Source organism: Dysidea avara, chromosome 8, assembly GCF_963678975.1.
Source record: "Dysidea avara chromosome 8, odDysAvar1.4, whole genome shotgun sequence".
Taxonomy (NCBI): Eukaryota; Metazoa; Porifera; class Demospongiae; order Dictyoceratida; family Dysideidae; genus Dysidea; species Dysidea avara.
This window is the reverse complement of record NC_089279.1, coordinates 31429343-31450207: the sequence shown is the minus strand read 5'-3', so window position 1 is coordinate 31450207 and position 20865 is coordinate 31429343. Positions and strand designations below refer to the sequence as shown.

The 20865-nt window shown below is 37.8% G+C and overlaps 3 protein-coding genes across 3 annotated transcripts; 1 reads left to right on the top strand and 2 right to left on the bottom strand.

Moving 5' to 3' along the window:
• Positions 1-1915: 1915 nt before the first annotated feature.
• Positions 1916-4261, bottom strand: LOC136263204 (purine nucleoside phosphorylase-like). The gene is made up of 6 exons (XM_066057710.1): positions 4102-4261; positions 3877-4040; positions 3348-3451; positions 3120-3295; positions 2464-2711; positions 1916-2229 (listed from the first exon to the last, which is right to left on the bottom strand). Exons 1-6 carry the CDS (start codon positions 4131-4133, stop codon positions 2078-2080), a joined length of 876 nt encoding a protein of 291 aa, XP_065913782.1. The 5' UTR covers positions 4134-4261; the 3' UTR covers positions 1916-2077.
• Positions 4196-5171, top strand: LOC136263207 (acyl-coenzyme A diphosphatase FITM2-like). The gene has a single exon (XM_066057713.1). It carries the CDS (start codon positions 4255-4257, stop codon positions 5026-5028), a length of 774 nt encoding a protein of 257 aa, XP_065913785.1. The 5' UTR covers positions 4196-4254; the 3' UTR covers positions 5029-5171.
• Positions 5031-20705, bottom strand: LOC136263208 (E3 ubiquitin-protein ligase znrf2-like). Its single transcript, XM_066057714.1, has 5 exons — positions 20263-20705; positions 11911-12003; positions 11374-11433; positions 10033-10078; positions 5031-5269 (listed from the first exon to the last, which is right to left on the bottom strand). The coding sequence occupies exons 1-5, from the start codon at positions 20639-20641 to the stop codon at positions 5191-5193; spliced, it is 657 nt and encodes a 218-aa protein (XP_065913786.1). The 5' UTR covers positions 20642-20705; the 3' UTR covers positions 5031-5190.
• Between the last annotated feature and the right edge of the window lie 160 nt (positions 20706-20865).

Genomic DNA, 20865 nt, shown 5'->3' with positions numbered 1-20865 from the left:
TCCAGTGGAATATATTTCTTTCATACAACTAGGCCTGAGCCTATTATGCTCAAAATTTTACCTATTATTCTTTCCAGAATTTCCCAAAAAATTCTCCTATTATTCTTTTTGTTATTCTTGTATTATTCCATAATTATTCTCATTCAGTATATATCTGTGGCTAGTTGCTTAGTTTTCAAGATGCTGCTATAAGTAGTTTTGTCTGAATTATTAATAGCCATATATGAAGCATTCCACCTTACACATCATTTTTCTATCCATAATAGTTACAGCAGAGTTAGAATAGCTATCCACAGTAATAGTTCAAGTGTATTTAATTATTAGTGTATTATAATACTATGCTGTAACTACTGTATAGCTACTAAGTTAGGTAGATAATAATGCTCAAAGGCTTGAAGGAGATACACTGGTATAAGATGTACAAGTTTCAGAATTGCAGATAATCATGCAGTTAAATCCCTGATGCTGGCTGCAGATTGTTAACATGAAACGATCTGACTGCTCTATTAGAGTATTTGAGCGTTCTGTTAGAGTATATTGATCTTTTAGAGGCTTTTCAGCTCCTTTCAGCCAGCACTCCTGTCAGCTTTATATCATTTGTAGTAGCTTAACTCTTTCTTCTAGATAATCAAGAAGAGTCTCGCCCCCTAATTCCACCGATTATTCCCGCGGTCGTCCGATTATTCTAAAATTAGCTTGTAACCATCCTATTATTCCGGAATTATTCTCACGAAATTGGTGACCTATTAGCTATTCTCAAGATTATGCCGGCATAATAGGCGCAGGCCTACATACAACTGCATGATTTCCCTGAGATAGAATATAACTTGCTAGCACATTCACTAAAGCAGGATATACACACACGATCACATTTGGGACTTCCATCCGCTTTCTAAAAATTAATAATGAGACTATAATAATAGCTCACTATATAGGGTGAGCATGCAGGTGTATATAAAATTAATGGATTTGAATTTCACAAAGATTAGGTGCATCAATGTGGGTCAAATAATTTGGGAGTCTTCAAAGGAAATATATTTTAATGATTTTAGCATATACATCTGCTCAAGTAATAAAGTTTGGATAGAACATGCAAGCCAGGTGTAGTTAAACTTCACCAAGAGAAATTTTTGGAATTTATTTGAAAAACCATCAAGTACAAAACTTGGATTTACGAGACATTAATTTTATAAGGACATTTATATCATGCTCATACTCCACAATAGAGCAGCTAAAATTACATTAATAACTTATATAGTAGAGTGCTAGCTGTAGTGTGAAAGATGTGTCATTTGTGAGAAAAGCATGAAACATTCCATATAAATTGTACTCCTAATGACATTCATGTTTTGATAGTGCCATAGCAGATTTGACCTTTTGTACTGAAAATTTCAGTCATCATTTGTCTTTATCTTCCTGGGGCATTATTTTACGAAGATGTTTTTCTAAGAAACAATACAGTAGAACTCTCAAACAGCTATTTTTCTGATCTAAATTCAGTAGACTTGCTACCTGCATTATACAGTCACTATATCACTGTGTAGTTCTATAGCATAAGTAGAGATTAATACTGAAATCTTCATGACATGAGACCCTTTAGAGGATGTTAGGTGTGTTTGAAAACACCTCTTTTAGCCTTTTCACTTGTATTAACCAGGTAAGATTCTACTACAGTGTTCCCTCAATTAATTAACCCCCTTGGTACCGTGATGTGTTCAATCAGTCTTCATTTACATACAGATCCCTGTTAAATTACTCTAATAGAATGCACAACTTAGACAAAATACTCTAATAGAACAGTCATTTCTAGAAAGGAGTTAATAATTACAAATCTAACACTAACCAATAAATGCACCATGGCTGGTCTGACTACATGTAACTACTATTGGAGTACACAGAGAGCAGGATTAAATGGTAGGTTGACCACAGCTTTTAATACTCTTATCTTAAGTTTATACACATTCTAGGTTTATACACATTAACATGCGTACAAGCAGGTCAGTGTTATCATGCTTAGAGTGACAGACTACAGTCAAAATACATCCACATGACAGACTAATAAGGTTACAGGTTGGGGTTAAGATATGTTCATCTTGGTAATAACTTTTTTCACAATTTGCTGCATGTCTTGTGCTCTACGCTTGCTTGTCTCCAACACCTCCTCGTGATTCGGCTCCACATCCTCTGTGTCAATGTCCATCACAACCATGTTGGTGATCAGTGATAAACCTGAAAAGCGGGATGTAACATTAGAAGACATTGTGGCTATAAACACCAGGAAACAATGTACATGATTCTGCTTGTTGCAACATTCCTTATTTAAAAAGAAAAAAACAAACAAACCACCTACGAAAAAGGTTTCATAATTTTTGCATTCTTAAAATATCCATTGTAAATTTGCATACACATAATTACAGTAACTCGCTGCTAAGTAGGAATTCCGGTATTTATACAGTTGCTGACCTAGCACTTTCATTCCACAGTGTACAGCAACAACCACTTCTGGTGCAGTGCTCATTCCAACAGCATCTGAACCCCATGCGCGTAACATGCGACACTCAGCTGCTGTCTCGTACGAGGGACCACTGAGGTGCAAGTAGACTCCAGTCTGTGTGTAATCCTCCATGTCAAGTTCTTTACATGTATCCATTGCTAGTTTACGGAACTCTTTATTGTATGCTGATGTGATAGAAGGAAACCTGGTACCAAACCTGTAAAAAAAACAACAGGTAAAACAGGTTAGAATGAACACACTGTGATAAGCCATATCCTGTATTGCTGCAGTTGAAGTTGAGAATGGCACTTTGTATGCATACAGAGTGTGCAAGTATGTAATAACTCCTAGCACAATAGAAATTTGAATATTCCAGGAACCATCCCATAAACATAACTGCAAAACTAATGACTACTTTCGTTGTATACACATCACTACAACTGAAAATAACAGGTGGCCATTTTCTCACCAGTTTTAGTATTTGCAGCCAAAATTCTTTTAAGATGTAAGTTTGTTATACACTTTATAACCAACACAAAATGACTGGCTCAAAAATGGTAAAACCTTTTATTATTTATAGTGCTGACTGTACACACACACACACGCACTTACACACACCACTTACTTGTCATCATTAGGTCCAATCAGTGGGTGAATCCCACTCATACCAACAATACTGATGTGATCATTAATAATCATGATGTCCCCAGTCTTGTAGTTCTGGTTTAATCCACCAGCAGCATTTGTTACTATTAATATCTCAACTCCTAATAGTTTCATTACTCTCACTGGCATCGTAATCTAATGTCAAATCAGAAAAATGTGACCACCTAGTTAAAGCTCTTTCTTGTACCTTTTGTGGTGAGTATCCTTCATAGTAATGGAATCTTCCCTTCATACACACAACTGATTTACCCGAGATTGTTCCAAATATCAACTTGCCAGCATGTCCGACAACTGCACAAAACACAGTGACACAAACAAATAGTACTACTGTATTGGAAAAGGCAACAAAAAGAATTAGTACCTCTTAAACTCAAGAGCTAACACAAAGGATATTACTAACTCTTGGCATTAGCTTTTGTGGACAAAGGGTATGAGAAGAAACCATTAAAGCACAAAGACTTGAATTAACACTTATCCCACAAATTATACCAAACACAATAGTTGTGTCCTCTGTAGAGGAAAGCCATGTGGCACCACATAGTGACCACTGGTTTGGGTAACAAGAGGATGTTGTTGTAGCTGTTTGTGAACGATAAGACACTACACTGATCTATAGTGTCTCTGCCTTGTAACAGCCTTGGAATACACAGTATGCATGCACACACACGTACCAGCTTCAACCAAGGTAACTATGTATTGTGCTGTGACCCACTCACCAGTGCTAACGGGAAATTTTGGTATTTTAGAGTACTCAAATTCCACTGCATTCTCTACTTGGTTAGCCAAATCACCTAGACCTGATCCGCAAATGATCCCGATCTTTGGTCTAACGTCAGTTATGGTTAGCAAATAATCAGCTACCTCCTTCACTGAGTCGTAACTAGTTTGAAAACACAAATGCATCATTAATGTGCGACTGCACGACAAATTCTGGAACATACTCGAAAGGAACAACTTCTTCACTTCCCGCCATCACCTCAGCGTGGCACAATCAGACAAATCTCGTGAGAATAGCCGTACGGAAGACTACTGAAATTTACGTAAGTCATAAAAGACATTAATTAGAACTTCAGCAAAAAAAGCGAGGCAGAAAGATGGAATCGTGTCAGAACCTGGTGTTATATACAAACGTTAAAACCAAGATTTTGTTTCTGTTCGTGACTGTAATAGTTGGTAGCACCTTGTGTTCTCTGTCACTGTCGCCTCCAGCCTACTTCGACAATCCGAAGAACTTTCTCAACAAAGCTTTTGTGAAGTTCAGCTGGGGTTGGACACTGTTACTGCTAGTTCCTTTAGTGATTCTGACCTCTTATGTATACGAATTGGGATCTCGAGCTGGAGTTGTGAAGAATTGTATTAGAATTGTAATATCGCACGTGATCTGGTTTGTAGTCACCACAGCGTTTGTGATATTGGATGATAATGTTGGCACGTGCTCCAAAGCTGGGTTTGTGCACAAGTCACCTTGTTACAGCAATAAAGGAATTTGGTATGGATTTGATATTTCAGGACATACATTTCTTCTTTGCTACATCATATTTGTAATTACAGAAGAGTGCATCCCAATTATACCACAAACTTGGAATAAAGCTGAAAATATTCTCCATCGTCCTATCTTGTTAAGACGTTACAAGAAGATTTCATCAGTTTTAAACTGGTTACGTTGGTACGCAACATTCATAATCATACTGGCTTGTATAATGACTTTAGCAACAAACTTGTATTTCCATACTATGCCAGAAAAGATACTTGGATTCCTTGTAGCTGTGTTATCTTGGTATATCACTTATTGTATAATGTATGGCAACATCTGGTTTCTACCCAAGCCAGACTACACAACAAAAGAACTATTTAAAGAACAGCATTAAAAATAGGAGTGAATGTACATATTAATGTTAAATAGTAGTTCTACAAGTATCAATGTATTTTTATATATACAATTACACTCGTGGCATGTGAAAATAATGGAGTAACACAAATGAACGGACAAGACAACTTGTACAAGACAAAATAATAGTGTTAATTATAATTTAAGAGGAATCAGTGGTGGTTAGATCAGTTGGATGTTCTGGACAACTCTGCTTAATTTTGAGCCATTTTTCTATACACCTAAGAAGGGATGTTGAGCATTTAATACAGTCATGTATAGCCCGTGACCATCTCAGCAAAAAAACTGCCTAGCTTGCACAACTTCTGAACTTTTTTTATATTCTCAGCATTACCTACAGTGTCCAACGAATGGATCACCAAAGTTTTGTGAAGGGGCGGGCTTCCATTTGCATTATGCTACAGAGTTGGCATCTTAAAATGTACACCATGGATTGGCAGATCAACAAAGGTATGGTTACGTGCATACACGTATGAAGTTTATTGAAGAAATGATGAACATCTTAGTGCAGTACATAAGCCCTTAAAATTGACATAATCGTTCACTTTTTGATAAAAGCACCAATTTTTTTACAGGGTATATGGAGCGTGCACTAAGTGTTTTAAGAAGGGGAGACACGTAAAAAGTCCTCAGGAACACCCCTATTTGCACCCTGACAAGAAAACCATTTGTTACTATTAAAAATCAATCATGTTTCTATCAAGTTAACTGCTGGGCCTAGTATCATAGCAGTACAAAGCATACAGCTGGAACATAATAGCCTATTAGTAATCTATAAAAAAAACAAATAGTTTTCCCACCTAGGCAGTAAACAAAATCACTAAAATTTCTATTTGCAGGGATTCTGTTAAAGTTTTGGACCTTCGATGCTGACGATTGTGTAGTACTATGTACAAGGATCATCCTGATGTGTATCATTTCTTTATTAAAGGGGTATAACAAAAGTTATTTAATGCTAAAGTCACAGGTGGATAGCTCAACAAAAAACCATGAACTACAGCAGTTCAATTATCAAGCACAGAGCTTGAACAAAAGGTCTCTTGTCCTTATACTGGGCACCATATGAAAGGTAATTAAATTTATAATTTAATGAAGGCAGTTGCAAGTTGTTTCAACATCTTGTTCTCAAGTTACAGCGCTTTCAATTCAGTGTAATATAGCATAATAGTACAGGCATTTTACCAAGAATATTGGGTCAACCTCACACTAATTGCAACAAAAGCAAACTCAACAGATTTAGTTTCCTTATTATGTCCTCAATGACAGAAAAAAGTCCTAAGGAATCCTCATGGGGTAATAGTGAGAAAACAATTAAAATAAAACTCCACTTTTTTTGCTCCTTAACGGTTTGATGTTTTTACAGTGTTTATAGTCATATCTCAGCTAGGGTACTACTTATATCAAAACTTATTATACCATTAAAAAGCTCTCGCAAAGACAAATCTTTTGTTACTAAAATTATCACCTTAGGAAAATGTGTTAATGAGGTATAATTAAATATATCCTGGATTTGCTTACTCTTTGTATGTGTACATGTTTTGCAACTGTAACTACTGTAGTAATACCTTTATGCATGTTGTTGCATGCTACAGAGTACTATAGTGAGCTTGAGAGTTTTCAACCAGCAGAGAAAGGTTATGTTGTGGATGCGCAAAATATCACATCTACCAATGAGAATGATCGGGCCCAACATTGTATGGTATATAAGGCAGAGTAGTTGTAGTGGCTTTTTAATGCTGGTAATAGCATGAGAAGAATACTTACTAACTAACTGAACAAGTCAGGGCAAACTTTGTCTATCTTGATTAGGTGCTGAAACCTGGGAATGAACCAGAGACTTTTAGATAAAGGTAAGCTGATCATTCCGTATTCCAGCTCGCTCAAATATTCTCAATTCTTATTCCAGCAATGGATGCACAACCTGTATTGTGCACCATCTACAAGACTTCTGCAGATACAGGTGTCCCATCTTCTATTCGAACAGCAAAGGATAGTTCAACCATCAACCAGGTCAGTATTTCCAGGAATGACAGCATTTGTACTATGCCTGGGGAAGTAGTACATCAGCAATGTTGCCGCAAATACTTCAACCCACACCAAATAGCAAAAGACACCAACCAAGAGGAAGGAGCCAATGCCAACCACATCAAGCAATGGCAGGTCTATAATTTTTTCATCTAAGGAGAGATTTTTGGTCATCTTTGGTCATCTTCGGAGGGATTCAGGTTGATCCTCTGCTCCTCTTTCAGATCAGAGACTTACTACTGTCATGTAATCATCAGATGATCTGGAGTTAACCTTCAAACATGAGCTGTGTAGAAGTTAGCCAGCACTTGCTGATGCAATAGAAGATCTGTGAAAGTGGTGTCCTAGCAGATATTCCACCCAGATGATGGCATTCAGTATGTCCTGGATGGTGGAACACTTCTACAATGCATACCATGCATGGTCGCGCAGTTCTATTATGAAGACATCTGCCACCAGTACACAGAATATGCAGCAAGAAAGTACAAGGATGCCATAGTTGTATTTGATAGCTATGTAAATATGAACATAAAAGATATGACACATCAGAGGCAGTCAAAAGGAATGGCTGGTGCAACTGTGACAGTTGCTGCTAACATGACCATCAAAATGAAGAAGGACCAGTTTTTGTCCAACTGAACAAATGAGCAGCAATTTATTTTCATGCTGAGTACAAAAGTAACTACAAAACTTACCATGCACCAGGAGATGCTGATCTTTTGATTGTTCAGAAGGATGTTCAATCTGCTACCACCAGTACCACTGTGCTAGTTGGTAAAGACACTGACCTCATTGTTCTGCTCTGCTACCACACAAGTCTAAACTACCGTGACATCTTCTTTCGTCTTGAGCCAAAGAAAAACACTAAAAAGCTTTACATCTGGAACATCAGAGCCGCAAAATAAAAGCTTGGTCAAGACATCTGTAGCAACATCCTCTTCATCCATGCTATTCTTGGGAACATCACATCTCTATGGGATTGGAAAAAAAGACACCCCTTAGCAAATTCAAAGCAAGCAGTATGTTGCGTGAGCAAGCAAAAGTGTTCCATTCTGATTCAGCCTCCACACATGATGTGATAAATGCAGGAGAGAAAGCTCTAGCACTAGTCTACAATGGAATGTTAACTGACACACTAGATTCTCTCTGACATAAATGGTTTTGTGAAAAGGTGCATCCTTATCACCAACTTTAGCAGCAGCAAAGTACCACATCCTTCACGTGTACCTTCAAATTCAAGAATGAAAGGATTAGCTGTAGAACTTCATCCCAGAGACTGGGGATGGTAAGAGTGTGAAGAGGGGTTTGTGCCACTTCAAACACCGCTACCTCCTGGTCCTGAACATCTGCTGCTGGTGATCAGATGCAACTGACAGACTGACTGCAGTAATCTAAGATGCTCGTGCAAGAAGCACAATAATGAGTGCACTCCTGCTTGTGGTAACTGCAAGAGAACTGGCTGCACAAACACATCTTACGTCAATGGTATTGGCACACTTGAGTAGTCATACAAGGGCGTTTGCTACAGTCTCTTTGATAGCACTGTATATTATTAATTATATTTGATTATAACTTGTTAACACTTTATCCTAAGGTGATAATTGTAGTACCAAAAGATTCATCTTTGCGAGAGCTTTTTAGTGGTATAATAAGTTTTGATACAAGTAATACCCTAGCTGAGATATGACTATAAAAACTGTAAAAACATCAAACCATTAAGGAGCAAAGAAGTGGGTTTTTATTTCAATGATTTTCACACTGTTCCCCCACGAGGATTCCTTAGGACTTTTTTTCTGTCATTGAGGACATAATAAGGAAACAAAATCTGTTGAGTTTGCTTTTGTTGCAATTAGTGTGAGGTTGACTTACATAATTACTGTACTATAAGCAAGAAAAGCACACAGATGAGTATTAAGGTATTTCTTAGTGCTGTGATAATGCTCAAAATAAGCATAAAGGAGCTAGGTTCCAATGAAGTGAGATTTTGAGCACTAAGAAGTACCTTATGACACTTCCTTGTGCTTTTCTTGCTTATACTATATTACACTGAATTGAAAGCGCTATAACTTGAGAACAAGATGTTGAAACAACTTGCAACTGCCTTCATTAAACTATAAATTTAATTACCTTTCATATGGTGCCCAGTATAAGGACAAGGGACCTTTTGTTCAAGCTCTGTACTTGATAATTGAACTGCTGTAGTTCATGGTTTTTTGTTGAGATATCCACCTGTGACTTTAGCATTAAATAACTTTTGTTATACCCCTTTAATAAAGAAACGATACACATCAGGATGATCCTTGTGCATAGTACTACACAATCGTCAGCATTGAAGGTCCAAAACTTTAACAGAATCCCTGCAAATGGAAATTTTAGTGATTTTGTTTACTGCCTAGGTGAGAAAAACTATTTGTTTTTTATAGATTACTAATAGGCTAATATGTTCCAGCTGTATGCTTTGTACTACTATGATACTAGGCCCAGCAGTTAACTTGATAGAAACACGATTGATTTTTAATAGTAACAAATAGTTTTCTTGTCAGGGTGCAAAAAGGGGTGTTCCTGAGGACTTTTTACGTGCCTCCCCTTCTTAAAACACTTAGTGCATGCTCCATATACTCTGTAAAAAAATTGGTGCTTTTATCAAAAAGTGAACAAATATTTGGCTTAGGCGCTGGACTATCTTGTTTACGTTCACCACACCATAAACAAGCACATGTAACACACGTACCATTGGGGCTAAATAAATAAACTATGAGTTTCAACCTCTCTACGAGCAGGTAAATAAGATGGTGTATAGGTTTAATTGATTTGTGACTTCCTTTCCTGCTCGATTAAAATTTGCATACTAACATGCATAAATTCACCATTTCTTTTTTGAACTTCGTTTTTCTCAAAATGCATGCTGTGTGAACTAGGCGGGTTTTTGCTGAGACAGTCACACATGTTATAGTCTTACTTTTGATGATAAACACACAAGCAGGGTAGTCTTGCAATAGAGTCACCTGAAAGAGAAGATGCAATGTGTGACAGGCAGAACACGTTAAGTATTTTGGACTAGTACTAAATCTAGGTAATTATTGTAGGCACAGGTATTTAATCATCCATGTACATTTGAAATCATTGTAGTATTTGTATGTGAGCTTTCAGAAATATGCTATCTATGCACATACACACAAGATTTACTAGTAATAGCATACAATTATTGTACACCTCCATACTACTAATTGATAGCTATGTGAGTGCTAATGCTTCAAATATTTCATGATCAGTTTTTGATTTATTAAATACATTCCAATATAGCGCACACCAATAATAATCTCAATTACAGATTTTCTGCCCTCAAAACTGAAGATGATATACTCCAGAGGAAGAACACTCGTATGTCATCATTTCATGAAATGTTGACACCTCCTAATCCCTAATCATATAGTACAGTAGTACCGTACATTAGGGATCATGAAAAAAATATCACCCTAAAACCAGCCTCACAATACACCTTCATGGTGCCTTGGCAGTATTGGTTAGGTATAACCAAGCCCAAAAGTACCTTCAATACGATCTAAAACACTTTCAATAGGTTGCTACAATTTTTAATTTATTCAGTGGAATTTTCTACTGACTGACTGCCTGATTGACTGTGCCTACACCTGCAGATATACTAGTGGAAATTTAATCCTTACTTCAGTCATGGTTATAGACTGAAGTAGAGATTGAAGTGGTATAGGCGATCTCCCTTGTTTCACTACTTTGTATTTCTTTGATCCCTAATCGAACTATTTCTCGTTGTACTTGTGTATTCTAAAGGACGGATCATATATCCATACCGATGCATCCCAGGGCAATTACAAGCCTTCTCAGCACAGCACACTGTTTTCAAAGACGTTAAAGAAGCATTTACACCTGGAACAATGCTTGGTTTTGGTTGTGTAATTGTAGGGTTATGAAGAGTGACCAACTTCCCCTGACTATATTCTTAAAAATAATGTAATGCTCTTGAGTCCCAACAATTTTTCAAAACATTTAGGGCTATCTATTCTAAAGTACATGTTGACTGTGGTATTGATCCACCAATCATGTAGAACAAGGGAAGGATCATAGCCAGCTGGTTTAACGATGACATAGAGATAATAAATTGCTCAAAGATGTAGTCCATTTTTAGAATGCTTCACCTATTTTCATTGTAAATACTTGGAGAGCAAGGTGGATCTGAGAGACCCATGTCATTTGGTATACTTGAGTACACCACTTTCAACATGATTTGTTTACTACACATGCTCAGTACACAAAGTGTTCTCACCAACAACCATATCTTCTAGACAAATGATACACTCTCCAGCGTCATGGTCCAGTTGAGATACTGTACAAAGTAAAACAATATTGACAACAGGAAACAGCATGCACGCACATACATACACACACAACACATACATAAATCAAAGCAAAGTCTTTGGCAGCCATGCGAAACACAGCTATTGCCGCCCAGCAAACCAGCACTGGTATGCCTGTGCACTACTCAGGCACTTGAGGCTTGTGCAGGAAAATTCTCCTGGGCCAGGACTAGTAGGACTGTCCGGTAAAATGGAGAGAGGTCACGGAACCCAAAGTTCCACAACAACCCCAACACCACTAAGCGAGACAAGGACAGTTGGGCATTTGCTGTCCCAGTAAACACCAGGTACCCATTGATGTTATGGGCTGCTTCTCCATTTGACACGGAAACAAAAACAACACCGAATTGGCATAACCGGGGAACCTTTCGATTACCAGGCTGATACTCTAGCCACTTGGCTATGCTGCAACACATACATACATGCATATGCACACACAAACTCACCATTATATGACAGTTTAGGTTCCAAACACTTCATCATGTGATTCTCAAATGAATTAATAGGAATACGACTTCGACACACCGGACATCTGATTCCTATTAACCAATAGTGACACCCGTAATATTCTTGTACATGATAATTCATTGTAAGTAACATGATCTACCATAGTAAATAAAATACATACTCCACACACACGTAACTGTACTGTACTTCCAATATTATAACAATGTACCACATATCCTATTTCTACACATTCCAGTAGGACTTATATAGTATCTAACCTTCAGTTATATCTGAATTGAAGTGACTGTTCAGATACTAATTTAAAAAGAAGATATTTTGCTTCAGCTCAAATAAAATGAATATAGAACAAGGCTGAAGTAGTGTGATTACAATGTAGAAGGAATTGTCCATATACTAGGGATAATATCATTACCACCATAGTACTTGTACAGGTTCTAAGGGAATGATTCGACTACTTGTGTACACTACTAAACACTCTTTACAACTGTTCCCTTTTCTGTCATCCCATGGGCAGCACATATCTGTACACAACTACTGACAGTGATTTCAGCTCAACATACAATGTAGAGAAATCCCTTTACGTTTGCTCCACGAATTACATCTTTCCAAGAACAGAACACAGTATTGTGACACTGTATATCACCACTGTCATTTGTAAGCCTTCAACCTCCTACATACATTATAATGTAACCACTTTCACTTGGAGTCTACACAGTATGAAAACCAATTGGCAAAACAAAATGAAATAAACACTCCCTTCCTCAAGCCTTACACTTGCATGTGTGAAAGACTTTATAACACAGACCAGTACGTATGTCATACAGACCTGAAGTCTACACCTATGCTTCTACTTGAAGTAAACCATTGTATAGTAGAGAAAGTGTACATATGTGTGATCATCCTAATGTACAAACACTGCCCCTAAAACTAGAAGTGTCCTACTGTCCATGTTGTCACAGACATAACAGACACTTTTATACTAGCTGGGTAATAAATAACATCGACCATGGTGACAGCAGCCATAAGGGGATTACACAATAGTGATGAAGGATTACTGTTTAATATTTACTGTAACTGTCTGCACTTGGACATACACCTTGTACACATTGGTGCTTAGAATGCATGCGTGCATGTATGCTGCCAACCTCCTCATGGTAGGTAGACCTGTGTAACACACACGGTCATTGTTGGTGTTGCTCATGGCAGCAGCCCTGTCCCCAACTGTGTGGAGTCCAAGCTGGGGGCATGGATCTCTTGTAGGCCAACAACAAGGTTTACATCATGCATACACATCGTCTTTCCTTCTACAGACCAGGCCCCTGATCCAAGTACCCACTATTGCCTATCCACCCTACTGGGAAGTACCCTCACCTGGACTAAACTCAAAAGGTTTGTAAAATAAAATACTCATTGGCCAGGTGGGCGAATCTCCCAGAGGGGATAAAGATTGATCCACAGGAAGAAAAGTGAGTGGTGTTGATTTGTGTACCAGCATACTCCCAAGGAACAATACTTCCACACAGTTAGCACTAAGGATATCCTTGAGTGAACACCAACAGCAGTGGGTGAACAATAATTGAATCCCAATTTCTTCCAATTATAATGTACATGAGGAACAGACTATATGGATTCTGAGGTACGTACATGATTTTGACTACTGAGATTTCCTGTGTAATCACTCATTTATCAAATTTGTGTTTGTTGAGACTTTGCCATAATGCAGATAATAAACAAGTGAGATCGTGGTGTGTGTGTGTGTGTGCGCGCACGCGCGCGCGTAGCGCTCGAGTGCGTGCAGATGTGTGTGGTGCAGAGGTACGTACATGATTTTGACTACTGAGATTTCCTGTGTAATCACTCATTTATCAAATTTGTGTTTGTTGAGACTTTGCCATAATGCAGATAATAAACAAGTGAGATCGTGGTGTGTGTGTGTGTGTGTGCGCACGCGCGCGCGTAGCGCTCGAGTGCGTGCAGATGTGTGTGGTGCAGAGGTACGTACATGATTTTGACTACTGAGATTTCCTGTGTAATCACTCATTTATCAAATTTGTGTTTGTTGAGACTTTGCCATAATGCAGATAATAAACAAGTGAGATCGTGGTGTGTGTGTGTGTGTGCGCACGCGCGCGCGTAGCGCTCGAGTGCGTGCAGATGTGTGTGGTGCAGTGTGCGTGTGTGACACTGCACCACACACATCTGCACGCTCGAGCGCTACGCGCGCGTGCACACACGCACACACCAAAAGGTAGGCGTACTAATGATATCAAGTATACTTCCTACACAAGAAATGACTAACACAAGGATATCAGTCTACCAAGAAGACCACAAATTAACTGAAGAATTCATAACAGGTGTATGACAACCAATAGACTGTGAAATAATGTCCATACAAGGAAGTTGAAGCAAAACCATATATATCATTTTAATGCAACAGCTGATGATTTCTCACTATCTCAATATGCTTAGACCACACTATTAAAATAAATAATTGCTTGAATAAGAAATTCTGCCAAAAGGTGTGACAACAGACAGGACCAATCAGAGGTGTCCTGATTTTCCACTTTCCAGTTACTGTAGTATTCACCAGAGTATAAAGTTATAAAAGTAAAACCTGAACCATGGAACAAAGATTGTTGTACACTGAAACCTTACTAAACAGCCACCTCATTAATAAGACCACCTCATTATAGTGGCCATGTCATGTATACCACAAAGTCTGATGGGCAAATTACAAATTCAATGGAACCTGAAACATTCAGAAATCATCATGCTATTACAAACATGTCTGTGAAAGTTGCTAGATCTTGTAATTGATACATTTTCAACTTCAATATCTCAATAATAATCATACAAATTATTTTTCTACAAAACCAGAGTTGCACGATAGAATATCACGATGCACTGGCTGTTCTTTGCAGAATCACACACGTCATAACATAAAAGCCTCCAATACAAGATATCCAAGCATGTGATGCACTCATACAAGAAAAAAATATGCAAATATTTACTCGAGCTATTTCTCAGAAAACCAAGTCTCAAATCAACTGAACCTATACACCATCTTATTTGCCTGCTCATGGAGATTTTGAATGTCTTATAATTATTAGTTCATCCCCAATGGTACATGTGTCACATGCGCTTGTTTATGGTATGGTAAACGTAAACAAGATCATCATGATTTCTTCAATAAAACTGCCTTCATATGTGCGTGATGTAAAAAACTGTCAAGGTATTAGCTGGCTATACACCTAGAGATTAAATGGACTCATTGTCCCTTTCCTAAAAGAAACTGAATAGACAGGCCTACTTATGTATGGGACCAAAACCATCGCCTCAATCATAAGTGAATGTGGCACATTTAGCCACTAAAAAGAGGTGGTCTTATTGTAGGAGGTGGCTGCCAAGTAAGGCTACAATCAATGCATGTGATTCACTTTCACAAGTGGTATATAGTTTCACTCAAACAATTATGGGATAGATGGCATCCTTTGGTGTGAATGTATACAAAGGATGCGCTTGAATTGTTAGTAACCTGTTCATAAAGGACATCTGAATAGGTCTCAAATCAACAGTACGAGTAGCTTATACACCCCTTAACTAAGGACCCCTCTTTATAAGGGAAATTCACAATTTTCAACAATTCACGAATGTACTCTTATGCGCACCCCCTCTGCAAAGCATACTGTTAAAACATCAATTAAGCATGACAACACTGACATATCACAGCCTCTGTAAGAGCACAGACTTTGAACTAAGAACTGAAACATTGTATATATACACAGTTTTTTGGGACTCCCTCAGACATGGAAAATCAGGACAGGTTGCTTATGATGTTCCCAAGATGCCCATACTCTACAGGTCCCATTGTATCATGCTAATAGCAAAATGGGACAGACAAAAAAGAAACACCCACTAACACGGTGGTATACAGCACTTCACAAGTAGAAGATCAAGGTTGCCTACACCTGCAGATAAGTGGACATTACATTCCTATACCTGAAATATGGATTAAATGTCCACTAGTATGTAGGTGACCTCCCTTGTTTCACTACTTTTATGGCTATAATCCAACATAGTTATGACTGGTGAACCAGCACATATCACATCAAAACAAAGAATGGTACTATAATTAATGATCTCGTCTGAATACACATCCCAACTATCAATTACTGAAAAGTAAAGTAGCCATTCAGCCAGCCACTACACAGCATTACAAATGAAGAAAATTACAAATCTCTGTGATCCCTAATACATAATATATATATATATATACCGAGGAGAGTATCCTACTCTCATATACCCTGTAGAAGGGTATATCGTGAAGTTATGATGTAATGACAAGATGTTGTGGTTTGTGACGTACGAACAGCCGTAAAAGTGCAAGAATCGTTAGCATCATTTCACACTCGTGATGTTCAGGATAGCCATATTCGCAAATGGCCTAGCAAGAAATGCCTACGAAGCGATCTTAACCCATGAAGGAACAATTGTAGTTTGGTGAGAAATGCTTAGAGCTGGAGTTAATTTGGTTGCTAGGGACGTTGTTAGCTACACGTTCAATTGATACCATATGACATCATTAATTATACAAAGAAAAACAGGTGAACTCAGAAGTGCTAAGTCATAACTTCATGATACGTCCTTCTACAGGGGTATATGAGAGTAAGTTACTCTCATCAGTATGTATATTATAAACTCTTGCTAATACAGTACTACTATACTGTATGATTATAACCTTCAAACTTCAGAGTAGAGGTATGCACTCCAGCAGCTTGTCACATCAAAATTTCTTTCTTATGGATAAGGTGTACAGTGACTTCTCAAATGTGAAAAACTAATAACACTGAGTCCTGGAGGGTGAACAGAAGGCAGAACCTGTACAAAGTGTCTATGAGTGATAATCAAAAATCTTTTAAAAGCTAGAAGGCACAAAAAAAATTATTTTTGGACGAACCTTAATTCTTATAGCTGTAAACATAATTAAAGTTGGTGTTTAAAAACAGTAAGTAAACACTTCATGATCAAAAGAACGTTTCCTGTGATAACGGCCAAGCACAATTAAGTTTTTTACAAATTGGTAAAACCATTTTATTAGTTCCTAACTTCCTACAAAACTTTTCATTCTCCTTAACAAAACCACACAATCCAATCCATCTGCAATACCAGAACACCCAGATTACTGTATGTATAAATACAACAAAACCTTACAATGTTAGGACATACAGTGTAGTAGTAGTATAGCATCTGGGATTCTCCCTGAATAAAAAGTGTCAATAACTTTAGGCCATAAGGTAGACATCAAGAAAATAGAAGAGTACATTTTTAAACATCTCTCTTTTTGTCTTGAGTTCAAGTATAAAAAAATGCTCTAGTGTGTAAGTTGGTGGATCACACTACATACAGTATACATGTGTTCCAAAATCTTCTTACAGCTACCTCGTAACAATACATAGTGTACGTTTGTAACCAACAAGAATAGATGTACTACTCATAATAGAGATCAGAAACAGTGTCACAAGACCAGTATACTACTATCTGTACAAATGACATCACTAATGATACAAGGCATGTTACGCTTCCTACTGCTGTGAAGAGAACTTAGTGTTTTGTATAGTGTGAAAGTTCTGTAAGGTTGAGCAAAGCCAAATTGGATTGGTGGAAGCTATTGACTGGCCCCTCCTTTAGAAGGAACTCACTATATCATGCCGTTTTGGTTTCTGTTCCTGTAGCCTCTGTACACATGTTTTGGTATCATGGGTATTAAAAATCCTCCTTGGTCATTAGAAGTTAAAAGAACAGTTTATACATCACACCCCTAGTTTAAAGGCGAATTTCCTTAGATACGCATTTGCTTACTATCATTATACAGTTGTGTTTCTGTTCTCGTAACTCAGTTGCTATCTAGCACCGCTGTTTGTCTTTCAAACTTTAATCTAACCTTCAAGCAAATCTCACAGAATGGTGGCACAATATACCCACAGGTCCTAATCCCTTTTACAAATCCTGCAAAACTCCACTAGTATATGCGATGTAAATTGTGTAAACCACATCCACATCTGAAACATGGCACATGACACCATTTCCAATCCCTAGTAAGAGTCACACATATCTATGCTAGCTACAAGAAAGTACTACATAATCTCTCAACATAAAAAAAGAACGATAGCTAATAATGGCATAATACCAGGCAGCATTGCTCAACTGTCTACAATTATTGTACACACATCATATGATGCAGGAAGAAGCCTCTTCTACATTGGTGTATCAGATAGCCAACAATTATATAAACAATTACGAAGCACCCATCATACAGAGCAATAAAATTTGTAGAAGAAATTGATACATGAGATTATCACTTTCAAACTGAAGCATGGGATACACATAACAGTACAATCTATTTCCTAATATGGATTGACTAATAAATCCCACCAACATGCTTTATTGCTTTAGTTTCAAACATAATTCTGTCTAGGAAAACAGTTGTTAACTTTCAATCAGCTAATTCATTGACACGTATACGTTAATAAACAGTGGCAAATATTGGTAGGTTCTGTTTCAAACCAACAATGTGTTACTGAGCTATCTGAATGTTATGAGATATTTCCCTCTCCAATAACGTTTAGACTTTTTCTACTGTGGATAAGGCCACTCCAAATAAATTATCTGTTTCCTGGTCTGGACTCAGGCATACTTGCATGCGGGTTGGCAGTCCGTTTCCATTATTTCACTATAAGATTGGCAGCTTTTAAAGCTATTATTTGCCTGGCACAGCCATAAAAAAGCTGTATAAAAGCATGCTCTTAGGCTTGGTCCTTCCTTTTTAAGTTGCAAAAATAACACAAACATGAAGTTTGTGTTGACCTGATAGCTAATAATGGCATAATACCAGGCAGCTGACACGTGAGCTGACACTGTTTCAAGATGGCTTTTACTGAGCCTGTCAGTATGCAAGAATAACCGGAAAATAATGGAAGAATATGAATATTTAGAGCTGACAGTAACGAGATGCAAGTGGTGGACGGGAAACAGAGAATTTATTTGGAGTGGCCTAATTGGTGTGTGTGAAATACCCAGAATCTAATAACTTACAGCAGGTTGTTGTTGGGAGTCCAATTTTTGTGAAGCAGCTAAAATAGAGTTCAGCATAAATATTTCCGTGTTTGTGAAATCTGCGAGACATGAACGATTTCTCCATAATTCTATGCATGTCTTTGGATACTACGGTAAAGTTACAAAAACAGGTTTGGGCAAAACTCTGCTCACAAGAAATTCAGTCTGCCAACAGAAAGTTTTGTAAGTTAAAACTTGTTCGTAAATTCGCAAAAAAAAGAGAGAACTTTACACACTGTATGGCATTATCAAGAGTACATAATATTATTATTATGTACTCTTGGTATTATTCTTTAGCTACCATATTGCCTCGAATTACAGTTGGTCTCGTATAAACACCTGGTCTTGTTTAGTCACCAAGGGTATACAGCATCATAACAAAAATAAACGCTGCGTCTCAAATAAACATCTAGTGCAATCATTATTTTTAACAATTCTGGGTGGTGTTATAAACGATGAAGTGAAGGTTTTATAGAGTTCCTTTTAAGCTTGAATCTATGAAATATGCTGAGGGAAACATCAAGGAGAGTCCAGGAGAGTACAACACCAAGGTATGAAGTTGACAGTGAATGCTGGTCAGGTATATAAACGCTGGTCTTGTATAGTTGCCGGTCTCATTTAGTAGCCGGGGTAAAATGTTGCTTGAAAGAAATAAATGCCCAGGCTGTAATTCGAGACAATATGGCAATAACATTTACCACCACTCAAGCACACAATCACATTTCTGTGGCACAAAACTGATCAACACCACAAATATTGTGAAATTCCTATCCAATATCCTGTAGTGCTGTTTAATAGCCAATTGTTAAAGATTGGTCTAGTGAAACCTCACTAGTGACACCTCTTAGACCATGGCCTTGCAAGTTACATGGCTACAATGTATCTCATGAGACCTCAGTAGTAAGACCATATCATTATACAGGTCACTCAAGTTGATCCCACCCAAAGTTAAGGTGTAGTTCATGACCTCATAATATATAAAGCCAACCAGATTCAGGCCATGTTACTTTTCGCTGCCCCAATATATTTATTTGAATCATATACCTGCACTTTAAAAATTTGTCAAATTTACTACACCAAGACCCATAAAATTGGATTCTTCAAGGCAGTCAATTTAACCACCAAATGGTACACACTACACAAATTAAAACACATTGACACAAAAAAGTGGCAAGACCATGTATACAGCCACAACACTAATTACTCAATTTACTAACTTGCAATGACGGCCATGTCTCGTAGCCCACCAAGAAGTAAACTGATATCAAGCGGAGGATTATTACTCGCTGGAGCTGAAGAACTGTAAGTGTTCGGATGGGGTACCACCCTGGTACGTTCTCTTACTGAACGGGAGCCTTCCGCATAACTTGAGGCTGGTCTTGACGTTCTGGCGGCCCTCAAACTGCTAGCAGTGCTCTCATGTCTTCGTTCAGTGCGTGGTTGTTCCCGAGGTTGATCCGTAACGTTCACTCTACTCGAATCTCTGCTGCTACTGGCTGTTTCAGTTCTGTTTCTGTTCGTAGCCCGTTCTGGAACTGGTAAAACTTGTGTAGAAGATTCTCTTCCACTACTTGAACTACTTTGTCTTCCCCCCATTTCACGGCCTTACCACTCTGACATTGTTTACTAATTACACCATATTTAAACCAATAAGCGCCTAGCTTTTATTAGCGCATATTAAAATAATTGTAATAAAAATTTTATATCATGGAAATGCATGGGATATTATTAGTCCGTTATGCGTCCCTAACTACCTAGGCCCTTGCGTATTGCATAAGTGTATATACATGTTTTTTAAAGCTACTGATTATCCGCATGTA